The sequence below is a fragment of the Cynara cardunculus genome (genome assembly GCF_001531365.2).
Source record: "Cynara cardunculus var. scolymus isolate 2C chromosome LG 15, CcrdV1, whole genome shotgun sequence".
NCBI classification, from domain to species: domain Eukaryota; kingdom Viridiplantae; phylum Streptophyta; class Magnoliopsida; order Asterales; family Asteraceae; genus Cynara; species Cynara cardunculus.
Window position 1 is genome coordinate 6,935,453 of NC_037542.1, and position 27,310 is coordinate 6,962,762.

General features: G+C 35.5%; 4 protein-coding genes across 8 annotated transcripts; 2 read left to right on the forward strand and 2 right to left on the reverse strand.

Annotated features, from left to right (window-relative positions):
- The first annotated feature begins 883 nt into the window (after positions 1–883).
- Positions 884–9,682, forward strand: LOC112527659 (tetratricopeptide repeat protein 5-like). Its single transcript, XM_025138417.1, has 13 exons — positions 884–1,120; positions 4,107–4,216; positions 4,308–4,418; positions 4,509–4,566; positions 5,175–5,264; positions 5,845–5,939; positions 6,078–6,131; positions 6,633–6,770; positions 7,656–7,713; positions 7,805–7,919; positions 8,303–8,372; positions 8,521–8,592; positions 9,053–9,682. The coding sequence occupies exons 1-13, from the start codon at positions 934–936 to the stop codon at positions 9,167–9,169; spliced, it is 1,275 nt and encodes a 424-aa protein (XP_024994185.1). The 5' UTR covers positions 884–933; the 3' UTR covers positions 9,170–9,682.
- An 846-nt stretch (positions 9,683–10,528) lies between these two features.
- On the forward strand, positions 10,529–16,186 carry LOC112527744 (shikimate kinase, chloroplastic-like). Its single transcript, XM_025138528.1, has 11 exons — positions 10,529–10,718; positions 11,838–12,146; positions 13,412–13,464; positions 13,770–13,824; positions 13,904–13,976; positions 14,120–14,207; positions 14,664–14,746; positions 14,844–14,973; positions 15,077–15,155; positions 15,557–15,621; positions 15,961–16,186. Exons 2-11 carry the CDS (start codon positions 11,930–11,932, stop codon positions 15,994–15,996), a joined length of 879 nt encoding a protein of 292 aa, XP_024994296.1. The 5' UTR covers positions 10,529–10,718; positions 11,838–11,929; the 3' UTR covers positions 15,997–16,186.
- A 232-nt stretch (positions 16,187–16,418) lies between these two features.
- On the reverse strand, positions 16,419–19,276 carry LOC112528241 (transcription termination factor MTEF1, chloroplastic). Of its 5 annotated transcripts, XR_003070804.1 has the most exons (5): positions 19,206–19,276; positions 17,346–18,314; positions 16,903–16,924; positions 16,786–16,832; positions 16,419–16,683 (listed from the first exon to the last, which is right to left on the reverse strand). XR_003070804.1 is itself a non-coding variant. In XM_025139220.1 (3 exons), the coding sequence occupies exon 2, from the start codon at positions 18,271–18,273 to the stop codon at positions 17,356–17,358; it is 918 nt and encodes a 305-aa protein (XP_024994988.1). In that variant the 5' UTR covers positions 18,274–18,314; positions 19,206–19,276; the 3' UTR covers positions 16,419–16,935; positions 17,346–17,355. The 5 variants fall into 5 exon arrangements, 1 of the variants encoding a protein (XP_024994988.1); XR_003070803.1 differs by having other exon boundaries at positions 16,786–16,924; XR_003070801.1 differs by having other exon boundaries at positions 16,786–16,935.
- A 2,270-nt stretch (positions 19,277–21,546) lies between these two features.
- LOC112527914 lies at positions 21,547–25,440 on the reverse strand. The gene is made up of 9 exons (XM_025138766.1): positions 25,242–25,440; positions 24,480–24,670; positions 23,680–23,858; positions 23,217–23,501; positions 23,081–23,139; positions 22,945–22,981; positions 22,793–22,864; positions 22,141–22,465; positions 21,547–22,039 (listed from the first exon to the last, which is right to left on the reverse strand). The coding sequence occupies exons 1-9, from the start codon at positions 25,339–25,341 to the stop codon at positions 21,683–21,685; spliced, it is 1,605 nt and encodes a 534-aa protein (XP_024994534.1). The 5' UTR covers positions 25,342–25,440; the 3' UTR covers positions 21,547–21,682.
- Between the last annotated feature and the right edge of the window lie 1,870 nt (positions 25,441–27,310).

A 27,310-nucleotide genomic window follows, 5' to 3' on the forward strand; every position in this document is an offset into this window, starting at 1 on the left:
CGATGGAGTCGATTGAGGGTGGAAGCGATGGAGTCGATTGAGGGTAAAGAGGTAAAGTTTTCCTTGTTCTAGTTAGTGCCAGGGGTAAAGGGTGGACAGCCGTGTCCCACCCTTGTACCACTTAGTTCTAGTTAGTCCCATATAAAATCACACCAAACATGGGACAAGTGTGTCCTGTTCTGTCCTGTTCCACCTTGTCCCATGCACCAAACGCACCCTAATCGATGGCTATATAATCGAGCAAGCAAAAACATAAGGTAGCAATCGATGCAAGCAAAAAAAAAAAAAATAGAAGGTAGCAATCGAGCAAGAAAAAGCAGAAAAAGAAATCAAGAAAGAAAATATCGGTCAAACTGAAACAAATAACGAGCAAAATTTGAAATCAAGCAAACAAAAGCAAAAAAGAAATCGAGCAAGGAGAAACTGAGAGAAACCGAGAGATAAAAAAATCGAACCTGTTGTGTTGCGATGGAGAATGCAGAGAGATAAGCGAGAAGTTGAAGAAAGATGGGTCGACTACTTTGGTTGATCAGATTAGGGTATATTGGGAAAATAATCTACTTTAATTATAACCTTGGATCATGTGAGACCAACTTTTTTCGTGAGACCGTTTTTTTACGCACAATGTTTTTTCTGTGAATGTTCGGATTTTTTTACTTCACCAAGTTTTGCTTTAAAATTTCAAGTATAAAAAAGTGACCTCACGGACCTCACAAAAACAATCAAGTCTCACGTGAACCTAAGCCCTAAATTATATGTAAATTAAATATTTATTTTGAAATTAAAAAGTTAATCTTGAATAAAAAACTTGCATAGATTGCAGACTTTGGACTGAACTTGGACTGTGCCTGTGGAACACAGCAACCTCTGTACTCGAGCCAAAAGGGGAAGATCCAAATCAAATCAAAAGAAGTTGAAATCTTGGGTAATGAGATGAGCAGAGAAACTCGATCCACCGAAGAAGAAGGTGCATCTGATTTAATGGAGAAGGCAGCAGAAGCTGCGGATGATCTGTACAGGATACGAGACACTTACTTTCCTCCAGACCCAAATGACAAAATCTCCAAACTGCAAACGCAATCTCAAGTCGCTCTCAATCTCCTTGACTCCATTCCTCCCGGTACACTTTCCTCCAAAACCCTACGATTTATTCTTGTTAATATTACAATTGGCTCTCAATTTGAGTGGCTTTACTGTGTAGTTGTTTGTTTATTTGGTTTCCATGCTATGAGTTCTCGTAGCTGAACGTGAAATGAGAACTAGCATGCTATCGGGTGTCACAACATGACGGCTTCGGCTAGGTTAGGTGTTGATGTGATACTAGAGTTGCAGGGAGATTCATTAGAATACTGAGGTAGATTAATCTAGATGCATAGAATACGTATGGTGCAACTTTAATGGTGCTAATGGGGATTGGAATGAGGGTAAGCATACAAGAATGTTCCAAGTATTTTTGTTTGTTTGTTTCTCAGGGTGGATTGTATACAAAGACGATACTGTTAGTTATAGTCAACAAGATGGTGAATTAGGTGGTGACTTGTATTGGAGATCTTGTGTGGCATTAGAGTTGAGGGTAGGTTCTGATGCGAAGGCAATGAAAGATTAACGTGTCACTAATTTGGATAAAGTGAATCAGTGGATCAATCACCAAGTAAATATCTGGGAGAAGGTAGATGTGGCACCGATTTTGGAGACCTGAACTATATTTGATGTGGTTTAATCATATCTAACTTAGACCATTAGAGACACCGGTGAGAGTGGCACTTGTACAAGTGGAGGGTGTTAGGAATGATAGAGTTACATTAGGACTAATATGCATTTGATAAGTAGTCAAAAGAGATTAACTGATTGGAGTGTAACAAAGAGCTTAGTGATATGGATGGATATTTTTCATGTTCCTAGGTTCTCCTAAGCTTAATCAATCTCATCGTAGTTTTTGACGGGTCTCATGTACCTAGGTTCTTTTAGCCTTTTAGGCAAGATACCATCTCTTTTCTCAAAACACCCATCAAGCAACCTAGTTTAGGCCTACCCATTTTGTTCTAGGAGTCTTACAATTTATAAACACACTAAGTATCCGCCTTGAAACCTGATATTTATCTTATTTATGGGAGAGCTCACAGAAGATAAACAAGATAGATAATTTACCGTCAAAATAAGCTTTTAACTGGTGATATCATGTTTTACTGATGAAACCAGGTAAGGTGTTCATACCAAGTTGAAGAGTCGGGAAAAATACCTTGGACTCTAAAGCTTTTAGATTCATTAATGATCAATCTTACCATATAAAATGCTACCTCAGAAGCAATGTTGATAGGGACTCACACAATGTTGGCAGAATAGTTAGGAATGATACTTTTTCGTTATTTGATTATCAGTTTTACAGAAGGATTGTGAGATCATTGAGTATATTAGTCATTGGGAAAGAATTTAGTGGATTAACTTACTAGACGCTTTAGACGGTCTGTGTGATCAAAATGCTCCATTGAACACAAAAGGCAAGTTCAGTGAGATGGTAGTAAGACAATAATGGTTTACCGTCCCGAATGCTTGGCCACCAAAATAGACCATGTACACACAATGAGTGTAGCAAAATGTGAATGCTGACATGGATGTGTAACCACAGAACAAGAGATATGTCTAGAAATGAAAATATGATAGAAGGTTACGGTGATACTCATTAATAAGAAGCTGATGGAATGCAACTCCTTGAGGTGGTTTGCTTGTCTTCAACTTGTACCTTCGATTGCTCATGTTATAAAAGGATGGTTGATACCAAGAGGATGGTTGTTATCAAAGGATGGTTGATACCAAAAGGTGTCGGTGAAAGTTTAGAAGTTGATCTGGTTAAAGAATCTTTTTCTACAATTTTGCTGATGGTTAACTACAAATTAACAAAAGGCTTATTATTCTATATTTATCAAAGGAATAATATTTTGAGAGCATTTAATCCGTGTTAAAATGTTGTAAAGGACTCTTTTTCGTGAAACAGAAAACTTGTAAAGTGAACCCTTTTTCTTGGGGCAGAGGGAGTGTTGAACTGACAAGTATGCAGTTGTGGAAGTTATGAGCACATGCTTTCAGAACATTGAAATAATCCTAATGCATGCATAATTACAAGGGTCCTATGCTACTATAAATGATGCCAATATAGAACCCCTAGTAGGCTTTTCGGGAAAATGGGGTAGGCCCATGACCTTGGCTCCGCCTCTAATTGGTTCTTATATTCTGGTTCTTGCTTGTGTTTTTTTTTTTCTTTTCTGGGAAGAATGTTTCTTGCCGGTTGATTTAAGTATGTAGTAACAAGCTAACAGGATTAGTTGAGACATCCAACCTGCACATGATCTAGTCTAATAACTTGATCTGATTATCCAATTGAGATCTTGAATGAATTGGAAATGTTTGACAGAGTGATATGATATTGCTATCGGAGTTAGTGCTATGCCATATACTGCTTCCCGTTGCTAACATCTGAATTTACTTTTCCCAAGTTTCTTAAGAGAAAATTTACAGTCGTTGGGCATCTAATGGATCAGGTTCACATATCAGGAATGCTCTCTTGATATGTATATGTGGAATAACTGAAGGCTGGACACCTTATTGGTCCTTGTTTGTAATTTGATTGTGTAGACAGTGATATGCTATATTGTATGCATCTGAACATGCTTTTAGTATAGTTTATCTGAGAGAAATTTGAACAGTCATTAGACATCTAATATATTAGATTTCATCACCCAAAGTATGCTTCTAAATATCTAATATGTATTTTTGGGATCAATAAAGGCTGGTCATCTTATTTTCCCCAGGAGAGCCACTATAATTGATTCCTTAACAAGTCTCCAGGTATGACGCTTAGACCCACATGGCCTTTTTGAAAGATCATGTTACAAACTACATACAAAGATTTCTCTCCGAACCCTCACCACTCTGAGGAGCCTTGGTGGACCAAGTTTCCCTTTTATCATAGTCAATATACACTGCCTTGAATAATATGCTCTATAATTGGCCATATAAAAAATGTTATCATTGAGTGTTCATGTTGTGGTTGGTTACCCTTCATGCAATTGTAGTAATGTATGAATTCGTTACTATGATATCTTGTGCAGAACAAAGGAGAGTGCCTACACAACGCGCAACATATGAACACTTGAAAGGAAAGATATTAGATGTGTTCCCTGAATATACGAAAAAAGCAGAAGACCATCTTTCAAAAGCTGTAAGTCAAAAGATTGTTATCCTTGAATTATATGGAAATGACCAACTTGAATAAAGTCTCTCATTTTGAATCAGCTGTTCACTTTTTACAGGTTAAGCTGAATCCATCTCTTGCAGATGCTTGGCTATGCTTAGGAAATTGTATATGGAAAAAGGGAGATCTACCCGCAACAAGGAACTGCTTTAACCTTGCTCTAAGCAAGGTTGCTTGTCAGATATATTTATTTTTTGTAAATATCACTAATGTTCGCTTAATGAACCTCTGACCTTTTTCTTTTTGATGGCTTATACAGGGTCCAAACAAAAGGATACTAAGCCAATTATCAATGCTTGAAAGACGAATGGCTCAAGGCAAGAAACATTTCTTTTGGTTAACGTGACTATTATTTAATCCAGTTCATCACCATTTCCAATTTTGCTTTATATATGATGCCTAAATCATGTGGTCTATAAGTCTTTTAGATTATCTCATATGTCCCCTAGCTTTTGAATTAAAAGTTTCAGCATCGCTTTTTCATAAATTACGGTGCCCAATTCACAACTATTCTATTATGATCCACATAATGATGTTTTGAACCTGCTCTACTCTCTGGCATCAAAAATTCATGATGGTAGTTTGATAAAATTTTGTTTCCCTTTTGTTTGTTGGATACTTTTTCCCAAGACTTCTTTTCCTTGTATTTACACTTGTTTGTAGCTTGTCCGAGTTTAACTTCTCTATCCTTTAATTTATGTTAATTTCATCTTAGTCTGTATTCCTAAAGGCTATCCCCCTTTTCAAAGCTGAAATTCCCTAATCTATGGCAATGTGCATGCTGTACAAGTCATCATTGCTGCATCACTCTGGATTGGGAATTTCATATATGGAAAAAGGAAAATTTTCCCTAAAGTCTTTATATGCATGCAATCCTATGCTTACTCTTTAAGTTCTTGCTTTGCCTTTTCTTGTCCATCTGTAGGTGTGGATAATCAGGAGGAAATTGTTGCAGAAAGCATCAAACACGCAAAGGAAGCTATTGCTTTAGATGTCAAGGATGGGAATTCATGGTGTAAGATTTATTGCGTATTTTATCAAGTAGGAAGCAGGGGTGCTTACCACCATCCCATATTTTCTGCAGTTCTCTTGACTGTTATCCCCCCTCCCTTAATTGCTTTAGATGTCACTCCGAGGGGTAGGGAATGTGGGGACAGTTTTTGATCTTTTCTTAAAAAATAAACAGATGAAAAATCATAATTATAAATTTAGAATTAAGGCTATAAATATGAGGTAAACTCACATATTAACCATGTATTTATTTGTCAGTTTGGTTTTTAGACTTGTATGTCCAACATAGATTGTATCACATTAGATAATCTTGAGTTCGATTCCCGCTAGTCACCCAGACCTTCATGTTTGTATGGACAGCTACATGTTTGCAATGGCTTACATGAGAACATGTCTATGAAGCACATATGATGTTAACATCTGTTCAGTAGGGACTATATGATTGATCTTAAGCATGCATATTTGCTGATTCAATTACCAATTTACCATCATCAAAGTTTACTCACTTTATCGTTCATTTCTTCATTAACTTGAGACAACCATTTAGGCATATTGGTGATCTGACCCTTGTATTCTACTGACAGACAACCTCGGGAATGCTTGCCTTACATGTTTCTTTGTGACGGGGGCATGGGATCACAGCAAATTACAGCAGGCATTGAAAGCATACCAAAATGCCGTATGTGGGAAATCTACTTATAATCCATTCCTTGTCTATATCACATAAACTAATTTATCCCTCGTGATACTTTATTTGTATCACCGTTTTTGAAAATATGCAATGTTGACCTAATTTCTTCCTTCCATGATGTAACAGGAGAAAGATGAGAGCATGAAGTCAAACCCAGACCTATACTTCAACTGTGCTACTGTAAGTTTCTCTCTCCTCTCTATGCTGCCATCAGTTACTCTCTTTATAATTGTGATATCCGGAACCCCTTTGGCCTGACTACCACAGGGTCCATGCAAAGCATCCCCTCCACATGGATCGGGAAATTTTAAGCCATTTGGAGTTGACAGTACCTAATGGGACTCAAACCCAATGCCTCACAAGGCAATGATTCCAATAGAGTTATCACTATGCCAAATCTTTGGGGTCCGCACTTGTCAATTTGATCTTTGCATTAACAATACTTTTTATGATTTCCGTGAGACCATCAAACTGTAGCTGAAGACCATCCTTTTGTTTTTTGGGAGAGGGGGGACTTGACGCACCAATGGTACTTCAGGGGCAACTCACAAGTGTTTGATTTGATCTAACTTATGGTCTCTAGGTTATATTAAGCAAGCTCAACTCAGCTCGTTTTTATGATTGTTTTTTCTTTTATGTTCTCCAGTGTGTTAGTCTCAAAATCGTTTTTCACATACGCAGGTAAATACCTATTTAGAGAACTATGAGAGGGCGCTCAGTGGATTTGAAGCCGCTGGATTGAAAGATCCTTGTCTTAATGCCGCCGAGGAAGTTCAAAAGATGGTCAATCTTTTCAACAAGTTAGACAGTTTGTTAAAGGTGAGTTTCTATTTCTCGATAGTTGATATGCATACTGATATCGTTAATATGAAGAGCGTTCTTTATTTAGTCATCTTAGAGATTTATCGAGATTCATCATGTTTCTGTTTCACTTTGTGATTTTCTGTTGGGTATCTTTGTCTCTTGTGGAATCACCATTCCCTCAATATATTGTTCTGGTTATGGGCTCAAGTTAACACGGGATCAACCTATGATCATAAAACTAATATTTTTTCTAGATTAGTTTGGTAGCACGTTCAATAATAATTTTTGTGAACTATGCATATGTAGGTTTGAGGTAGTCAAATTGGTATATTTATTCTGCCATAAATAGCTTCTTAAAAACCTTATATGATAACACATAATCTAACTATAAGCAAAAAATAAAGAACTAACAAGCTAACAACTTATAAGATAATTCTTAACACCAATTAATCACAATCCTATTATTTACGTATTTTCAGCTCCCCCTCACGTTGGTATGTAGATATCACACATGCCCAACTTGGTTATTGGGGATATTTGTGAATTGATTTGACCTAGATTTTGATTATTTGAGACTTGGGAATATTTGATTTACAATAATATGGGTTCTTAAAATGTTAGGAAAATGTCAACGAGTACTTAATTGGCTATATAGTTGATAGTTCAGTATATAATGTAGTTTCTGGATGAAAACACAACTGATATGCTCATCAATAGAATGCTTGTTTCATTGTTATAGTGAATTCAGTCCCATTTTAGTTTTCCTATTAACCTTTCAATGAAAAAAAATAAATTCTTAGAAGATTGTATCTTAAATTCAACCAATCGAAGGCTGAAAGAATCAAGATCTGTTTCCTTTGTATAAAGCTTGAATACTTGATAGCAACTATTTGTTTCCAGGGACAAATTAAGGCCAAACGACTTGCGTCCTTGGCTTCATCTCTCACTGAAGTTCGATGTAAGCTACCTAATTTTGGTCATTTGTCATAGACATGCTCTTCTATGATGGTTTTTGTTTTAACTCCGTGTTTTTGCTTTGTGGTTTCAAGTGAACCCATCATACAAGAGGGCCAGTGTTAATAATCTGTTGGATGGTCTTAACAAGACAATTGCAATCGTGGGAAAAGTACTTTTCTTTGTTAAGCATGAGAATATTACTCCCCTGTAAGCAACTAATTTGAAGTTTTTGCTACTTTTTTTTCCTTAAATTTTTTCAATAGTGCAACCACTTAAGGCGATGTTTGGCAACCATAATCTAGCTTATTTTTGAGCTTATTGAAAAGGCCCCATTTGGTTAGTCATAAGCCACTTGAAGAGCGTTTCAATAAGCTTTAGGGGTTTTTTCCACTTTTTTTCCAATTATACCTCTTAATTTTTTTTTAAATATGACCATTTAATATAGCTAACAGCTAGTTTATCAGCTAGTTTGCTGAACATAGCCGAAGTCATAATCTATGAATCAGTGGTCCTTTGACCCCTTGTTGAATCCCCATATTAGGTGTGGGGGTGCATAGCTCGACTTTGACTGTATCCTTAAATTCTTGCAGGTACTATCTCGTGTGTGATTCAAACCAAATATCTTTTGTCCTCACAGTATACAGTATAAGTAATGATGCTGTAAGTCTGTTAAATCTTGTTTAGCCAAAAGTATGCAACTTTAATAGAATCTTCGTCTATATGAACAAAAAGATTTCCATTTTCTTACATCACGAGTGTTTCGGTTCATGTTTTTTGTTTGACCATTTGTCATCTCTTTCTTGTACAGATTAAAGAAGGTGACCAGATCACGCTGTTGGATCCATGCTTCCGCAACAATGATTTTTCATGGAATGGGAAGGTTTGTTCTTTCTGAGAATCTAAACATGAATTTGAAGCACCTGCACTCAAAAAACATATTGTAGGGGTGTAACCGTAACAAGCAACCCGTAGCTGGTTTCGAATTTCTGGGCCGAATCGATTCATCTTACATTTATTTATAAAAAATAATCCAGATTAATTTATGGAAACAAAGATTTAGACCATGGATCCGAACAAACCCAAAGCTGACGATTTGGTTTTATGGTTTGGTCTGGTTCAAGAAAACTTGAAACCAAGAAAGATGGTTAGCTTGCGGTCTCACATCGGCTAGACTTGGACCTTTTCTTCTCAATATATGTTGGAACCTTTCTTCTCTCTGGTCTTTTGGAGAATAATCTTATGGAGTTCCGCATATTCTCAGAGTCAAGATTGAATCAGATCGACTTGCTTGTATATGCTCCTAGCGTGTCATAATGTTCATTTACAACTTTTGCAAACAGCGTTATCAGTTTAGATCAGTACGTGTGGATTTTGTGGAGCAAGTGCACGTAAATGGGAAAGCCGTCTCTCCTCACCATTCCGTTCGCTCATCAATCTATGCACAACATAAACCTTGAAAAGCTTGCAGTATGTATCTGGCATGGAGGGATGTAGTGAAGAGCAAATGAAACATACAATGAAAACAGATGACATAAGAAGGTTTTCGAGTTTTGGGAGGATAGACTCGTTTTGCTCGAAAACAATTGCTACACTGCTTGAGATGGAAGACTGGTCTGCATACATTTAATCCTCCTGAGAGCTTACTTTTAAATGAAATATATTGGGTTTGTTTGGTGATTATTGTGTACAGACAATTTTTTTGTCTATAATTCTTGCAAAGTTCCATTTCATGGAAGGGAAGGAGGATGTATAATGACATTATTACCCACCCTTTTTCAAGGATCCACTGTTTTATGGTTTTATTCAATGTATTTCATCCTAATGTCTTATTTTTCCATTGAAAGAAGATGAAGTGGGGTTTGGATTTGGGACATGAGTTTTCTTTTTTCTAATGGTTGTGAGGAGTTGTTTTTCTTAATTTTGTTAATACTTTAAACAGAATTTCTTGAAATAATACATCTGAGTTGACATACCTAGTAGGTGTATTTTGTTTTGGTTTATATTTGTGAAATTTATTTCTATAAAGTTAGGGGCTGTTTGACCGTTGCTGAATGATTAAGTGGTCAGAATAATTAAGAGATTTTCATGATATAGTGTAAGATGAAATATAATTGTTCGGTAATTGTTTATAATAGAATTAGGGTGCTGAATGGTCAAGGGAGACCTATGATACAAAATCATTCAAAGAGTTTTAGAACCATTAAGAAACGTTTTTTTTTTGTCAAACAAGATTCACATTTTAACGATTCAGAGACTGCCTCTTAATGGAATTATTAAGAGGTAAATAAATTTTTAATGGAACATTTTAAATTAAAAAAGTCAACATATCCAAATGATGAGACGTATCAGATTTTTTATTTTATTTTAGATTTACTAGTAGTGCATCCGTGCAATGCGGCGGGAGCCGTGAATTTTAACGATTTTGAAATTTCATTGGTTTTATTAGAGAATATTTAACGATGATATAAGTTACACTTGGGTCTTTACATATTGATACAATTTGAATAAATAAGAGTTATGGTTTCAATTACAGTCTATCGATGAAAAAAATTGTATGAAAGTTTAAAATTCAATATATTTAAAATCCAACTAATTTAAACGACTTTAAGATTGAATTGTATAATAAATTTTAAGACTAAATTGTATAATAGATTTTAAGATCAAATGTATAAAGTACTTAATATATTATGAGTTGTTTTTATTAAAAATTGTTTTTAGGATTTTTAATAAATAAAGTAGTATAGATTTAGAGTGATTTACGACATGAATTTGAAATGCCATTTTTATCGGGTTGGTGGAGGTGTGGGTGGGGGTGGGGGTGGGGGTTGGTGGAAGAAGCTCAAACCAAACTCATTATAAATCCATTCAGGTTGAAACTTGGTAGGTAGGGAGGTATACGTTAAAATTCGTTTCCATCGATTCTCTGTGCTGAATCAGGTTGAAGATTCATCAACACCTTTCTCTTCCAGTTCTTCACATCGCCTCCACACACGATCCATTTCTCAGGTATGATTTCTTCCACTTCTTCAATTCTTCCAGATTTCTCCATGGTTTTCTACCTAATGTTACTGGTTTAAGCTTTTGACATATTGATATAGGAGTGCAATTTTTTTGATTGCAACTTGTAACTATGATGAATTTTATTCCAATTTAACCATGTAAGCGATGCAATCTTTGAACTTTCTTGATAGAAAGAGAAAGGTGGATTATTGCTTGATTGTTTCCAAACTAGCCAAACAACTAACATTATGAGAAGGTAAAAGATCCGACAAACATATGGCAATGCTGGGAGTATCTATGAAAGATTGTATGTATCACATGGGTTTTCCTTTAACATCAAAATTAACAAGAAAATTTTCTGTGGAAAAAATTGACTACTCGTTTATGTTGTGATTGCCCCTCTTTAGATTTTTCTCACTTGAGTATTAGCGTTCCACAAATTGTAGCTATATCAAATCCTGATTGTTCTACTTCATCTTTCCAATTCAAGTTTTCCATTTTTTCACATGGTTTATGGAAATTGTTTGATTGCCTGTAAAATATCTAGAATACCTTTAGGTAAAAACAAAGAGAGGAACTCTTAAAAAAACCAAAAACAAAGAGAGGGATCTTGTAGACTCAGATCAATGTACTTTTGAAGACAATGATGGACAAATAGGTAATTCTAACACGAAAAGTTGTCGCAAGATGAAGGCATCGCAATTCTCATTGTGAAGTATTATATATGTTTATGAAACTTCTTGATATGACTCATTTTCTGGATGTTGTATGAAACGGCAGGTAATGAATTTTGTGTAATGGAAATGTCTTCCAGGGATAGGGAATCTATTACAGAAAAGTGTACCAAACTTTATTGTGAACTAGTTTATCAATTCTAGCTTTGGGTATTGGTGGTAGAAGTCAGCCATGCTAAAAATCTTGGTTACGTTTTTTCAGTAGATATTTTTTTACTTCACTTTTTATCAGTGGTTGTGCCATTGTTAAAATGAATGTCAAGGTTTTAGGATTTCATCTACAGTATTAGATTCTCCTTTTGGGAGTTTCCCCATGGGTTACAAGTACAATGCTCAAGTTTTGTCTGTTGGCATTAGAATGGATGGTTTATCGATTGATTTGCTTTTGCAGGCAAGCTGATTAGAAAGGGCTGGTAGTGTTGACGCGAGGAATATAAGGGTCTTTCTATTTAAAGAAATCTCTAATTGTTGGATTTCGAAAGAATGGAGGCCAAAGTTTCTCAAAGCTTACGCTTGACAACATGGATTAGTTCAGACAACGCGGTTCCCACAGTGAGCAACTCCATGAGGTTATGTACAAGGTTTGAGAAAAAGAAGAGGCTTAATATGCTCAAATGCAATCATTTGGGAACTATAAAACCAGCGATTGGGCATAGACAAGCGGGGTTAAAGGCTTCATGTACTTCTCAGAACTCCCCAGGTATTTCGTCATAGTCCAACCATGAGACAAGTAAATGAGAAATTATATAGTCAAAAAAAGAAATGGCAGGCGTTATTTATTGCCTTCAGATGTAAATTGATCTACACTGGCTTGGGTATATCAAAGTTTTGGTATCTAAATGTCTATGCTTTGTGGGAGTTTAAAATAGCAGAATAGTAGCTCTAATCTTGTGGCACTCGATAAATGATAAGAGTAAAGTCTAAAAACTTTCTAATGATTTCCACTATAGAAAAACTTGAAGATATCCCATTAAGCATATAATTTAGAGTTTTTAGTCCCTTCGTCCTTGTCTTAAGTACTCTATGCTCATGGGGCCATTACAAATTAACAGAGGAGCAACAGGGAGCCCAGAAAATATGTGCCATTATCTTTGCTATTTTTCAAGTCCCATACTACATTGCGTATGTGTATCTATGTGCTTCGAAGACAGAGCTTATCATGCTTTAGGCTTCGACCTCACCCAATTGATCCCACAGGCTTATCTTTTATGTATTTAAATTTTCAAACAGGTAGTCTAATCTGTTCATTGGTGAATTTGTCTGTTAAAACTGCATAGACACACAGACGAGAAAAGGGAAAAAGCAAGGTTGTGTCTGTCTCAAGGACATGTATGATGTATTAAAACACCTTTAATATTGCTGTGGTTGCACATACATTGATGAAACCAGAATAAGTTATTGAGATATCTAATGACATTTAGGTTGATGGCAGCTTGATACCATTTCAGAAGTTTAGTTGGGAATCTTTTCAATGTATTCTAAAAGAAGAATACATCAGTTTCTCTTTTGTAAAACTACATATGCAATAAAGTCTTAGTTGCTGTAAGCATATTTGGGATTGATAAATAATATATACTTATCAGCATTCATCACTTCCACAAGGCTGTTGCTGAAGGTTACCTTCTTGAACATCTATGCATGTAGACGGCCTTCAAATAATTTTTAATGGCCTAACAGCATTTCACTTTTCCACCTTGTCTTAACTAATGCACCCCAACGTATTGTTAGTAGAAACAATAGTGAGAAGATACATACAATGTCAATCCTGGGTATCATAAGAAGCTATTGAGTGTGTAATTTCGTTGACTGAAATGAGAGTTTATAAGTACATCTTTTTTGGAAAATAGGGTAACATTGTTATAAGAGGTAGCTTCAGTACTTGAGTCTGGAACAGATTGCTTTGTGAAATATACGAGTAATTTATTTGTATTAACATTTTTTTCTTTATTTAAATTCCTCTTGTAGCTTCACTAGTCGAGTCTGGAACTTTTACCTCTGAGGAAGATCTAGTATTGAAGGTATTCAATGTTATACAATGTTTCTTGTGTTACATGTATAAAGCTAAACTTATGGGCTGTTCAAATTTTTTCCTGATCGTCTGAACATGAACACAAATATGTTGCTTAAGCTTTACATCCATAAAAACATTATGAAAAAGAGAACCACATCTATTACCATGGAGTGCATAATGTCTTCTATTGTAATTTACAAAATAATAGTATGCTTCCTGGATGTTTGAGTTGGTTTTCTAGATAGAAGAAAGTTGTGTTATAAACCTTCCAAACTTTCTATATTCATTTACTAAGAGATGTTCGAATTGCAGAAGAAGTCCAAGGAGATCGAGCCATATCTGAATGGAAGGTGTATTTATCTTGTTGGTCAGTTCTAGTGACATTTTGTCTTCAAATTTGTCAAAGTTTTTATACTATCTTATTCATATATATTATATGAATGCAGGAATGATGGGATCTGGAAAAACAACAATTGGACAGATCTTGTCTGAAGTCCTTGATTATTCTTTTTTTGACAGGTCTGTGGCAAGCTTGCTTGTTTATTATATGTCGCTTTAACTCAATCTCAAATCTGTATATTAATCCACAATCTGTTAACCCAAATAACCATGCATTATATTGCCTGCCAATGGGATAACATTCGCGTATTAGATGCCTGCAGTGACAAATTAATAGAGCAGGCTGCTGGGGGAACTGCAGTTGCTGACATCTTTAGGTTGCATGGTGAGAGCTTTTTCAGAGATAACGAGGTTAGTTGTATGGTACCATACGCCCTATGGCCATGTATCTAAAGTGATCGATATGTTTTGGCCATTTATCATTATCCATTTTGTGGCTCACATATACATGGTGTGAGGAAAAATTAAAATGTCATGGTGGGTCATACTTATTTGATGCAAACTTATGGGTCTATGCTGTTCTACTCTTTGAGGTAGAAGTCAGGTCTGCATACATCTTACCATACCCCACCTCAGGTGGGATATACTAGTTCGTTTGGTTTGGTTTGGTTTGGTTTTGTTTTATTTTTTGGTTTTGGTTTTGCAAGCTTAGGGTCTCATTTGCCTAATGTGAGGCAAACTGTATGTGTGACCCAGAAAATGAAAATTGGATGTGGGAAATACTACATACTAATTCCACAAATTTTCATTTATCATTCTTTCCTTCATTTGCTATACTCTTCTTTAATTGCATTATTCTTTCTTTAGACTGAGGTATTGCATAAGCTGTCATTGATGCGTCGACTTGTTATTTCTACTGGAGGGGGTGCTGTTGTTCGGCCTATCAATTGGTATGGCATCGGATGTACTATGTTTCTTCTTCTCTTTTTTGGGCTTTCCATTGTGCCTAATTCAGTAAAATATCATGCAACAACCTTTTACTGTCAGGAAATACATGCACAAGGGTATTAGTATCTTTATAGATGTACCCCTGGATGCATTAGCACAACGAATAACTGCTATAGGTACTGCTTCTCGCCCACTTTTGCATCATGGATCTGGTGATGCTTACGTACAGGTACGTATGTTCTTTTCCATGCTAAATTTTGGAAACAAGTTTGAGCCCCTTGATGATATTTGGGCATATTAGATTGGTATTTGATTTGTCTCGCTATGTGTAGACTTTCAAGCGACTATCTATGCTTTGGGAGGAAAGGAGTGAAGCTTACACTAATGCCCGTGTGAGGGTCTCGTTGGAGCGTATGTATACACTTCCTTTTCTTACATATATATACACACACACACATACATGCATGCATATATTTGCTTATCTGTTTTCACTGTCTAGAAGTTTCCTTAAAAAAACTATAGGTTATCGAGAGGCAGCCTTGCCCTCCCAGTTTTCTGAAAGACACTTCTCGGGTTCTTCTGGTTTAGGGACATCTCCAAAAAACTAGCATATGGTTGCAAACATGATCTTAATACCATACCAAACCTTGTTCATTGCTTAGCTTGCTCGATTAAGTAACCTGAGCTTGACTTCTTAAAATTTGACAACCTAGATTGATCTCCTTAAAACCTTTTTGCTTTTCCTTGTATTAATTTACTTACCTATTCTCTCATAAATGCCAAATACTAAAGGGGAAATGATGGTTTTGCAGGTATTGCAGCCAAGTTAGGACAAGCAGATGTATGCAGTGTTACTCCAACTCAGATTGCAATTGAGGTCTCTCTCTCTCTCTCTCTCTCTCTCTCACACACACACACACACACAACTTAATGGATATTGGTGAATTTGCAGCCAATAGTACTTAACTAGGCAACAAGACTGTAGGATACCATTTCCTGTTATCCTTTGTGCCCTTCCGTTTTTTGATATCCGTGTCAACTTATGCCCACATGAACTAATCCCATTTGAAGATAACAGTTTTATCTTGAACTATGCCTTTTCATTTTGGACATTTATTTGGGATGGATGGATGGAGGGAGTAGTATGTTGTTTAGTTCCCAAATTGCAAAATGTTGACATATTCCTCATGCTGAGTTGGTTAAACATCTTTGGCAGGCACTGGTGCAAATCGAGGAACACTTGAAAGAATAGAGTGATATCATTTTTGGGTTCACTTTGCTCCTTATTGTACACAAGTATGCCGAAAATCACAAGGTTTACTTCAAAAAATAGTGACTTCTTGTTGAACAATTAGAGTTCAGTTACAAATTTGTAAGCAAAGTTGTTATGCCATTTGTTTCGGTCTACAAAAATGAATAAACATTTTCTTTCGGTTTGATCACAACCTTGTGGAGCTTCAACCATTTACATAAGCCTATTTTACCCTTCAAAATATGATAATATTGAATTTATATACATTTATACAATTTTTGTCTATTTATTCATTATCATTACAAAATCTACATCTAAATTATAAATTAGCAATTCATTTTAACTAAAATATTATCATCATCAATTTTAAATACATTCAAATTCTATCGACTTACATCTAATCATCCAACCACAATAGCAAATATGAACGGAGTTTCATAACTAAAATCAAACTTCATTTACAAACGAGACCATGCAAAACTTTGTGCAAACACCAGAACTGAACATGAACCAGTTTCAGAAAACACAATCATTCGATACAAAATACTACATATAGAAGGATTATCTTTTGATTTGTTTAGAGAATACAACCGCCTGTGATTTCAGTTCCGATGTAAATGTCCCCAATTCATCAAAGATGATGAGTATCGCCTTCTCCAGATCGTCCATTGATACAATCGAAACAATCTATATATAATAAATCCTAATGTAAAACCCTCTTCACAAAACTCTGATTGTAAAAGACAGGTTAATAAATCGAATGAATTGAATCAACAGTACCCATCATACCTTTTCAACAAAAGAAGGTTTGATATCTGGCAAACCGATCTTGGTTCATAAGAACTAGGGTTTCTTTACAGATATGGAAATGGAAACAAGCAACGATGCTTTTTTGTCGTCTAAGCCCCAACCGACTTGGCTCAACTTGCTTGTAATAGCCTAAACGTCATGGGTTTGAATCACATATACATATGCATCAATATGGTATGTTAAAAAAGATGCATCGGTAAACAAGCAATACAAATTTGACAACTTAATTATGATTTCCGTATACCCTTTGGGAAAAAAAAGCAAAACTTTATCAAGCAAATTTGAACAATATTGTATGCCAAGGCATGATCACTTTACTATATGCTACAAGAACATGAATAATGAACCAGATGGGCTATTGGCCTAGTGGTACCTAGGTTACAACTGGAACTCGGCCTCCAGGAGGTCAAGGGTTCAAACCTCGGTAAAGGTGAACAACGTGCATGAGTATTTGCCGTATATAAATTTCATATACTTCAAAAAACAAGAATAATGAACTTCATTTGCTAAAGATTGCCAGATTAGAAGGATGAACTTACTTAGAAACCATCATCGCTTGTCACCTAATCGTAGCCTGGCCTCAATCAACCGAGCCGTGAATTCTCCATCACTAACCTTCAGCATTTCCCACAATGGTACAGAAACCCCTTGATCAACCAACAACCGATGCCGCCGCTTAATCTTACCTTCCAAACTGTACGAAAAATATTGTGGGAACTTCTTGAGATCACCCAAATCCCCCTTCATTTCATTCAGAAAGAACTCGACTTTTGGCTTGAAGTTATTCTCAATGCTAAATGTCAATAGCCCAGGAGATCTTAACACCATATTAGCCACCTCTTCATACTCGAACCCTAATCCCATCAAGTAATCCAATTTGGGCATCAGTGTGCTCTTTACGCTTGAAACCAATAGCATGGTCGTTTGGGAGGTGATTTTGCTGGAGCCCATGAACCCTAATTTCCTCAAGAACCACAATGTGGGTTTCAATTGATCTTCTACGCTACAGATCAGAAGTCTAGGACACCGAAGAATGGATTTTCGAATGTCAAAGAAATGGAGACCCACGTCATCTAATAAGAAGCCAAATACAGAGTAAAGATCAGTGTCGGGATCGCAGGTGAGCAGCTGAGGGAACATATCGAAGATACGGCCGAATTCTGAACGTTCGATTCCCATTGATGAGAGACATTTCTCCACAGATTTTAGGGATTGGAGTGAGGTTGATCGGAAATTTGGGTTTCTGTGTAGGGCTTTTGCAGGGTTTACTTTCAGGGATTTGAGATAGAGAATCTTTTCCCTGAAACGGAGGCCGGAGTCTGTGGTGACCAAAGGCGGTGGTGCAGTAGCAGTAAGGACTCCATTTTTAGGACTTACTGAAGTTTTCTTAAGGGTGTTGTGGTGGATTTTTGTAGGGTTTTGGGATGATTGAGGTATTGGAGGGACATGAAGGAATCTAATTATCATTTGATAGTTGTTTGTTAGATTGAGTTTTCAGTGGTGTTGTCCTGTGAAGGAAGAGGACAGAGTTATATAATATTTCATCTTCCTGCAACTTTGTAAGGTTATTAGAAGGTGGGGGGTCTTTCTTGCAATTTTAATACATCAACAGACATATACTTTCTATAAATTTAAAAAAGAAGATGTTAAACCAAAGAACAAAATTTAGATGCACATAAGCATCTCATGGACAAACAATATCATAGTTGATCTTAACAAAATGACATGTAGTTGCAGGATGTGATAACTCTATGGGATTGCATGTTATCAATTCAGCTGCTGCAATCTACTTCATCAATAAAGGTCTAAACAAATTTGTTGGTGCTTATTACAATAGAATAGACCCAAGTGCAACTCATAGTTTTTTGAAGTGGTGGATTAGCCAAAAATGATGTACAAAGGCTATGGTCACAATGTCTGAAAATTACCAAAACAAGGATATTAAATTGATGAAACAACAACCTTTACAGATTCAACCAAATACAGTGCAAGGTAAATCATGGTTTCTAAAAGATATGCTCTACTAACTTCATCTACAAGTTACCTAAAAGTTCATAGAGAAGTTCATCAGCAGAAACAGTTACAGAGTTGCATTTAGGTCCATCAACAATAAGAGAGTTTTGTTGAGGTTTATCGACATGGCTTTACTTGATTGCGCATAAATTTGACATAAAAGTTTTTCTGTGAGTTTCGTTTAGGTTCAACAGTCTGCATAATATCAAGGTATGTGATCTATGAAGACAGCAAATATCAAATTAGTGGAAACAAGCAAATAGCAATCGATTGAAACAAACAAAAACACAAGTGATGAAATCCTCAAATAAAACAGATGAATTCTCAAACAAAATCGCAATTAATTAATTTCTCAAATGAAAGATTCTATAATTTGAAACCCTAACCTAAAAAGAGAGGCCGGAGCTAGTGTCGGAGACCGGAGAGGATGAGAGTTGAGTCGCCTGAGTGTCGATTTGAATTCGATGGATGTCAAAGAATCAAATCAAATGGGTAAGGTATTTGGGCCTATAACCTTTTCAGGGCTGGGCTGGGCTGAGAATTTTTCAATTTTTTGGTTTACTAAAAGATTACCCGTACAATGCAACAAGATACATCTCGAATGAGACGGAGGGGTGAGGAATGCAATCCCTATCTCCGACAGGTACGGGAAATCGAATCTCCTCCCCGGTTTTTGTTGCCTATTCTTGATTCAACAATAAATGGTTGAAAAATATAATATATTATACAATACATGTTTAAAAAATTAATTAATATATATACATACGGAGCAGGGCAGGTTAGGGAATACATTACTTGACCCTGGTTTTCAACATATCAGGGATCCTTAGCCCTGGATCCATTACTAGTTTTTATGGGGAATCCCCCGGCCTTGAATGGGGTGGCTGAACTGGGTTCAGCAATGCGGTGGGGCAAATCACCATGTCTATTCCCCTGACTGTAGGTCCGCCCCTGGTCATAACTGGTCCTGATAAATACCAGTTTTCCCGGATCTGCATCCTTTGATCCTCCCTTATCTGATTTTTCTGGTTATCAAAGATTGATTGGTCGTTTAATATATCTTCTTGCCATTAGACTTAACATTGCGTATGTTGTTCATTGTTTAAGTCAGTTCATGTACTCACGTCGTCGTTCTTCTTAAACTTGCTCTTAGAGTTTTAAGGTATTTGAAAACGTCTTCTCGCAAAGGTATTAATTTTTTCTAAGTCTATTGATTTAAAACTTAACGCTTTTGTTGATGTTGATTGGGACAAACGTCTTTCCTCTAGACGCTCCGTAACTGAATATTGTTTATTTTTTTTGGAAATTGTCTAATATCTTGGAGAAGCAAGAAACAAAATACAACAATAAAACTGTTTCTAGGTCTTCTGCTGAGTCCAAGTATAGAGTTATGGCTTCAGCTACTTGTGATGTCATTTGGGTTCTTCTTATGTTGGCCGATTTACACATAAAAGATTTACTTCCTGTAAGCTTAGTTTGTGATAATAAACCGGCTATCCAAATTGCTAACAATCCAGTTTTTCATGAAAGAACCAAACATATAGAAATTGACGTACATCAAGTAAGAGAAAAAATTGCGGCAGGTGTATAAAAAACTGTAAAATTTTAGTCATCTGAACATCCAGCCGATACTTTTACAAAATCTCTTGGTGTAAATCAACATAATTTATTTGTGTTCTAAATTGAATATGTTTGATACTTTTAAATATCAAGATTGAGGGAGGATGTTAAAACTCAGTATGAACTATTCAATCTTGACATTTCTAATGTCAAAATATATTAATTTTTGGTTTAGTTTGTAATTTTCAGGTGTTAAATGGTTTGGTTGATAATGTGAACAAAGCAGAAAGTTTGAGGGACTGCGCTTACAAATATGTTTAAATCTGGAGGGTAGAGAAGTTAGAGTTCAGAAAGTTGAAGGACTGAAAGTAAAATTTTGGGAGTATAAAAGCAGTTGGTTTGCTGATTTTAGAATATTTACAATTCAATTTTCAGTTTAGAATATTTACAATTCAATTTTCAAAATAGAACTCTTTTTAATTCGCTCTTTAGCTGTTTGTAGGGATGGATCCATAATTTTTTTCAAACGATGACACCATTTGACTATAAAAAAAAAAAACAATAGAGAAAAAATTTAAAACAATGGCACCGGTTGACTATAAGAAACAAATATACGAATTTTTTTTTCAATCGGTGGCACTATTTAACTAACAAATTGAATTTGGGTCTTCAGTGAAATAAAATCTTTGCAAATCAACTATACCAAATAAAATTTATTCTCATTGTAATTTCAAAATATATACGATGGCACACAACAGATTAATACGGTTGCACCTTTCACGAACCTAAATTTTTTTACCCTTCGACGGAGAAATAATACGGTGGCACGTGCCACCGTAACCACCATGGTAGGTCCGTCCATGGCTGTTTGTCTTCTTCATTAAATAGTTAGAGTTTTCTTTGTACCGTAAATTTGAGAATATTTCGTTATAGTTTCTGAATTTTGTATGGTAATAGTATTTGTTTGTAAATTTAGCAGTAAGTGAGGGTGCTGACATTTACCAGGTAAGAGATGATTACCAGCAATAATATTTGTTTGGAATTGCTTATTTGGAACAACTTGTATTTTTCTACAAAAACATTTATCAACTTATTATAAGTCAGAAGGGTTTAACTTTTTCAAAAACTCTTTATTACCGGTTTGGCACCGTATAAGCTGTTTATCCAAACAATCAAAATTTCCTTCATTTTTCTTATTCCGTGTAATCGACACATAACCAGTAATTAATATACATTTATACGGCAGCAGCTCAAAACCCAGAATGGTGCTTTGCTCCATCTTGAATCTGGCACCATAACTATCTTAAATTCTAACATCTTCAAGCTTCACTTCCCATCGCATCTGCTCCTTTTGAGGTCGATTTGCATATACAATCCAAAGTGCGAGACTGAGCATGACTCCTACGGACACAAGACCCAAACCCGCATTCACCATTCGCAGCCGATCTTCTAACGCCGGACAGTGATCCAAAGTGATGATCCTGAACGTTTCACGTACAAAATTGCAATCTTGAAAGCTCAGCAACGGTGGTGCGTAGTGTTGAAGGGCGTAGCTTATGTTCACCGCTCCCACTAGTTGCTGATACATTTCCGGTATCAATCTTCCGCTGCTCGTGCAAAATCCTGATTCAGAAACGCTGCAAGTATACTTCTGCCACACCTGGAAGGTAATCATAACATCAACACCAGAGTCTTTGGAAGCTTAAACTGACTTTTATAGTCAAACCATATATAAACTTAAAAGGAGTTCAGTTTACATACCACAGAGGCATTTGCCATCGAAACCTCTTGTGAAGGACATTCCAAATCTTGCAGCCGAGAATCGTACGGATAACATAGGTACGGCATCAGAGGGCCCGACTGGTTATAGTAATTAGAGTTGACTCCGGGAGGTGCATTTGAGTTGGCAAAGGTACCGATGAACCCATTGATGATATTTGTGATATCATTAACGACTAATTTGCTCTTATACAGCGTATCATTAGTGGTTCCTTGATCGACACATGGAAGGATGTTGCTAAGGGCAGTTTCGGCATGTGGGTTATCTACCCATTGTCCCATTGCCATACAAGTGTCCGAGATTGCGCTGAGAACACATTGGCTCGTTAGTTTCTTGCATCCAGACTCATGATTCCACGATTGTTTAGACCAAAACATTATAATAAGTTGTTAGGACAAAGTTGGAAGTCAAGAAGTAAACCGTTTTTCAGAGACGCTTCTTGAAAAATGTTCGATGAAACCTTTTTCAACAAGTGTCGTATAAAAGGGCTAATAAGACAATTTGCTACTGTTAAGTTCTATTACTTCCTCTTAACACCTTGCTGTTGATCCTATAGTCGGAAAATACATAATTTTAACGTGCAACGTTTTATGAGAGAGGAAATAACGAATGCTAAGTTTCTATTTATCTTACTTGTTAATAATCACGAAAACTCCACATAGAATGAACGTAACCATAACAAGTAACCATCCACCGATAATGAATCTGCAGAAAGAGAAGCGATGAATAAGATACAATCACGCCCACAAAACATGAGCGAAAAAACCGAAAGAAAGAAACATTACATGTAGATTGCGTTATGGTGACCGAGTATAGATAAAACTGCCATAAAACCAGAAAAAATACAATGAAATCTGTATAAACAGAAGCAGAAAACTGAAAAAAAATGAGGCAATAAACCAATTTCTGATGAATACTTACAAAGGCCTAAAAGCGAAACTAGAAGCATCACTACTGCAACAGCAATCATCGATGATCGCCTGAAACAAATGAAACACAAATTTAAAAATCCAAACTAAATGCGAAGATATGTCATGTTTCGTAGGAGGAATCATACACAGCATCAAAGACGGTTCTTATTTTTTGCGAATTTTGGTCTGTTTTCTGCCTCAATGTGCCCGCAACGTTGGCTAAGTCAACATTCAACTTGTCAATATCGTCTTTCACATCTGAAGGAAGAAAAACTTGGGCCACATTAACGGACTTTGCCAGCGACAAGTATCCCGTGATATTTATGAGCGTTTGTACGGTGTAATCTGATTGGTTTACAACATAATTTAACGTTTCTATGGCTTCGCCATGAAATTCATCTTGTCCCACTGAAAGAAGTATGCAGCCGATCCTGTGTAGCAACAAGATTTGTGTTAATGAGTGTGACATGAGATACAGATCAAACCAAACAAACCCAGTACATCCCACCCAAAGGTGGGGTCCGAGGGAATGTATGCAGACCTGATATCTACTTCAAAGTAACATGAAATACGGAATTATGGTGAAAAGATGAGAGTTGAGATGCTTACGCTGAAGCACATGTGAAAACAAGAAGCAAAATGAGGCATATCCTTTGAGAACCACGGGATTCTTTGCCTTTGATGTCTATCCTCCATCCACAACAATGGTGGATGATCATGGCTAATCCAAAGAAGATAAACCACACTATTGCAAGAATGAATGCAGCAGCGCCTGTAAATCCAACCGACTGTATATAATGTCATTAAAAATGATGACACATTAATGGGGGCACCGTAAATATTTTGAGAAACAGGGAAGCAACTCTTGTTGCTTTATTCATAATGAATGCCGTGATAGATATCCATGACGATAAGTAGCTAGATTGAAAATACATGATTATTCACGGTTATTCATTATGAATAATTCATGAAAAAGTTGGTTTATGAATCTCAAAATATTAATGGTTCTCATATGAACTTTCCGCTACAATATACGTGAGTTCATGTATGTTACTTTAACATCTTTGAACAACAGAAGGATGTATGAATGACACCAACAAAAGCATATTGAAAACCAACAAAAGAATCTTGAAAAATCAACAAAAACAAACAAAAGCATCTTGAAAATCATGATTCATGAGTAGATCTGAGCAAATGCTGCTAATCAATGTTCATCCAAACCCCTTGACAGAATTCTGATAAAAAGCTCCAGCTTTTTAATAATTTCAATTACGAAAACGACCCAATTTGTTGATTTTCAAGATTCTTTTGTTGGTTTTTGGAATGTCATATTGGATCAGAATTGAGAAATTGCTAAAACCATGGCATTTTGGAATGGATCAGTGAATTTAATCAAGGGTATGACTTACCGCCCAGTAATGTTTATCGGTAATGTCCCATCCACCTCTATAACGCTTGAAATGGTTAAGAACGTCGAGCCTTCTAGTCCTTGACCCAGCCAGCACAAGTGTGCTGGATGGGTCATTGGCTGGACCAGGAGCCTCGGCTGCAGCCGATGAGCTTAAGATGCCATTTCTCCAATGACCCAAGCTATCCTCACCTATAAGTAACAATGGTATGAGCTCAAAAGGACTTGCAAATTCAATGGTACCACTCATCATTCCATAAACAAGTTCTAACAACTGTTGCTAATCCATGTTCCCATGACAGAATTTGGATAAAGAGCTCCAAATTTCTAGCAGTTTTAATACTGAAAATGACCCAATTGTCTGTACATCACAGTGATCCAGATTCCAAATACAGGTCGCATAATTCCAAAGAATACAAGTTAAAATCAGCAATTCCAAAACTCACCAAACTTCCTCTGGCTCAGGAACTGTTAATAAATTTTTTAATCTATACGAATCTTATGAATTGAACTCTAATGGTGGCAGATATGGATATGACAAGAAAACGACAAATCAATTTACAAAACATTCCCAATTTTCAAGAAATATTAGCAAGAATCTCCAACATTTAACCCATTTCGGGAAAATTCTGAATAATTTCCTTGTCGGCAGAACTCATTAAATCAGAAAACAATAACGATCAACCTAGAACCACAGATCAATGAACATACAAAAAAACCCCCATAAATGCAGCACAAGAAACGCAAAGGATGACGAGCAAACCTAATATGAACTTGGATTGATCTTGTGAATGTGAAGAAAGAGATGAAACAGAGGTGATGAAGACGATGAAGAACAACAAGAAAAAGGGATTCTTCTTCATTCTGCAGTTACTGTTGATGTTAGCAAATGACAATCTCACTCCATAAATGAAATCTAAGGAACCCCAAATTCTTGAAATCAATTCTTGTATGAAATTTATTACAGAAAAAGCAAGGAACCGGTCTAGAAATTGTATATATAGATGGAGAGAGAGAGAGAGGGTGGGAGCGTGCATTTCACATGGGTGATGAAAGGAGCGAAACGAGAAGGCGGGTAAGAGAGAGACTCTGTGTGAATGCAGCAGAGTACAGACTGCACATAAGAAAGGTATAGAAGAAGGATTTATGGGTTTTCCTTGTCTTTTCTGCATTTTTTTTTTTTTACCTTTATCAATTAAAAATATTTTTTTTATTAACCTGAATATCCAATCTGTTACGTAAACTGACTAATTCCAAAATGATCACTTATTTTACAGATAGCCGGAGTTATCGCATTTGAACCTCCATACTTACAAGAAAATTTTTATTTCTACTTGGATTTAAACATGTGACTTCCCAGTATTTTTGACTTTTGAAATCAAGCTCAAACCAATCAGACACCACCCTTGTGATTATTAAAAATATTTTTATAAACGAAATAGCAATCTTTATGATCATTAAATATAATTATATCTTATAATTATACCTTTAAAGTCATGATCCAAAAAATATATAATCAAAAGAATAAACCATGATCTCAATTGAAATAATAGAAAAGGATTTGGCCCATAATAAAACTTGGTCAAAAAGCAAAACAAAACATAAACAAACATTAAATGGAAATTGAGTCAGATCATCATTTTTCACATTTAAATTTATTTTCTAATTATTCTTTTTTCGTATTAATCTAAATGTTACTGCTTTTGTAATATCCAGGTCGACAATATTAGCTAGGTTCGAAATATTAGCTAAAAGACAAAAAAAATCAAATTCAACACAAATCTGCAATTGTAACGGCCAGGTCCGCATAACTACATGCACAAAAATTGGTTATTTATGAGACAAACATCAAGGAGTTATCGTATTTTTCCGAGTATTATATGCATATATGAGTTGTACTTAGAAAAAACAATAACTTTATGATACTTATCATCAGATAAATAACAAGATTTTTTCTGAAGCCACAAATAAAAATATATGATTTCACGAACATGTTACTACATACATACACGAGTCCTTGCTTAACATATAATAATTGATAGTTGTCTAACAAAAGATTCAAACATGTAAGAAAACTGAACCATAATAATTGAAATGTAATAAATAAATTACAGAACAATATCTTATAACAGCAGTATAACACAATAATAATTTACTCTTTCTTTTATGACATCATCTCATTTTGAACATATTTTAAATAAAATAAAAAATTTATTAAAAGAATTATTACATAATTTCTGGTTGTGAAATCAAACTTATCTTATCTTATTTTTTCTTTCTATTTTTATATGTTTAATGTCGTAACAAATTATGAATATTAAAAAGGAAAATATAACGAAACATATTCTAAAAATAGCAATACGACCATTTTCAAGGTTTTGCTCATGTTATTGCCCGTCTTTATCCCTCTATAACAACTTTTTCTTCTTTTTATGTAACTTTCCATAAAAGTGCATATTATAAAAAAAAAAAAAAAAGTTTTTTTAAAAATTAAATGAATTGTTTATAATTTTACTATATTTGATATGCACTATTTTTTGGTGTATGTATCTATGCTACGTGTCGGACACAAAAAACGCATTACATATAACAAACATACATGTTCTATATATTAATCTTGTTTTACATATAACAAACGTGACATGTTATATATATATATATATATATATATATATATATATAGAGCGAGAGAGAGGAGTGAGTTATTATACAATCTCTCTCATTTATACAACCAATACAACTCAATTTCAACCGTCCATTTAGTTTGATGAATATATAATTTTATAAAAGTTTTGATTGTTTTCTAATATAAGATATAGATCATAATTAATG

Bases quoted from the DNA above. Each gene is read 5' to 3' on its own strand.
- LOC112527659 (XM_025138417.1), top strand. From the start codon at position 934: ATGAGCAGAGAAACTCGATCCACCGAAGAAGAAGGTGCATCTGATTTA. The intron at 5,265-5,844 runs GTAAGATTTATT...TTCTACTGACAG, and splicing joins CAAGGATGGGAATTCATGGT to ACAACCTCGGGAATGCTTGC. The intron at 5,940-6,077 runs GTATGTGGGAAA...ATGATGTAACAG, and splicing joins TGAAAGCATACCAAAATGCC to GAGAAAGATGAGAGCATGAA.
- LOC112527744 (XM_025138528.1), top strand. From the start codon at position 11,930: ATGGAGGCCAAAGTTTCTCAAAGCTTACGCTTGACAACATGGATTAGT. The intron at 13,977-14,119 runs GTCTGTGGCAAG...AGATGCCTGCAG, and splicing joins GATTATTCTTTTTTTGACAG to TGACAAATTAATAGAGCAGG. The intron at 14,974-15,076 runs GTACGTATGTTC...CGCTATGTGTAG, and splicing joins CTGGTGATGCTTACGTACAG to ACTTTCAAGCGACTATCTAT.
- LOC112528241 (XM_025139220.1), bottom strand. From the start codon at position 18,273: ATGATAATTAGATTCCTTCATGTCCCTCCAATACCTCAATCATCCCAA.
- LOC112527914 (XM_025138766.1), bottom strand. From the start codon at position 25,341: ATGAAGAAGAATCCCTTTTTCTTGTTGTTCTTCATCGTCTTCATCACC. The intron at 24,671-25,241 runs GTTTGCTCGTCA...TGTTACTTATAG, and splicing joins TCAATCCAAGTTCATATTAG to GTGAGGATAGCTTGGGTCAT. The intron at 23,140-23,216 runs GTATGATTCCTC...CATTTGTTTCAG, and splicing joins AGAACCGTCTTTGATGCTGT to GCGATCATCGATGATTGCTG.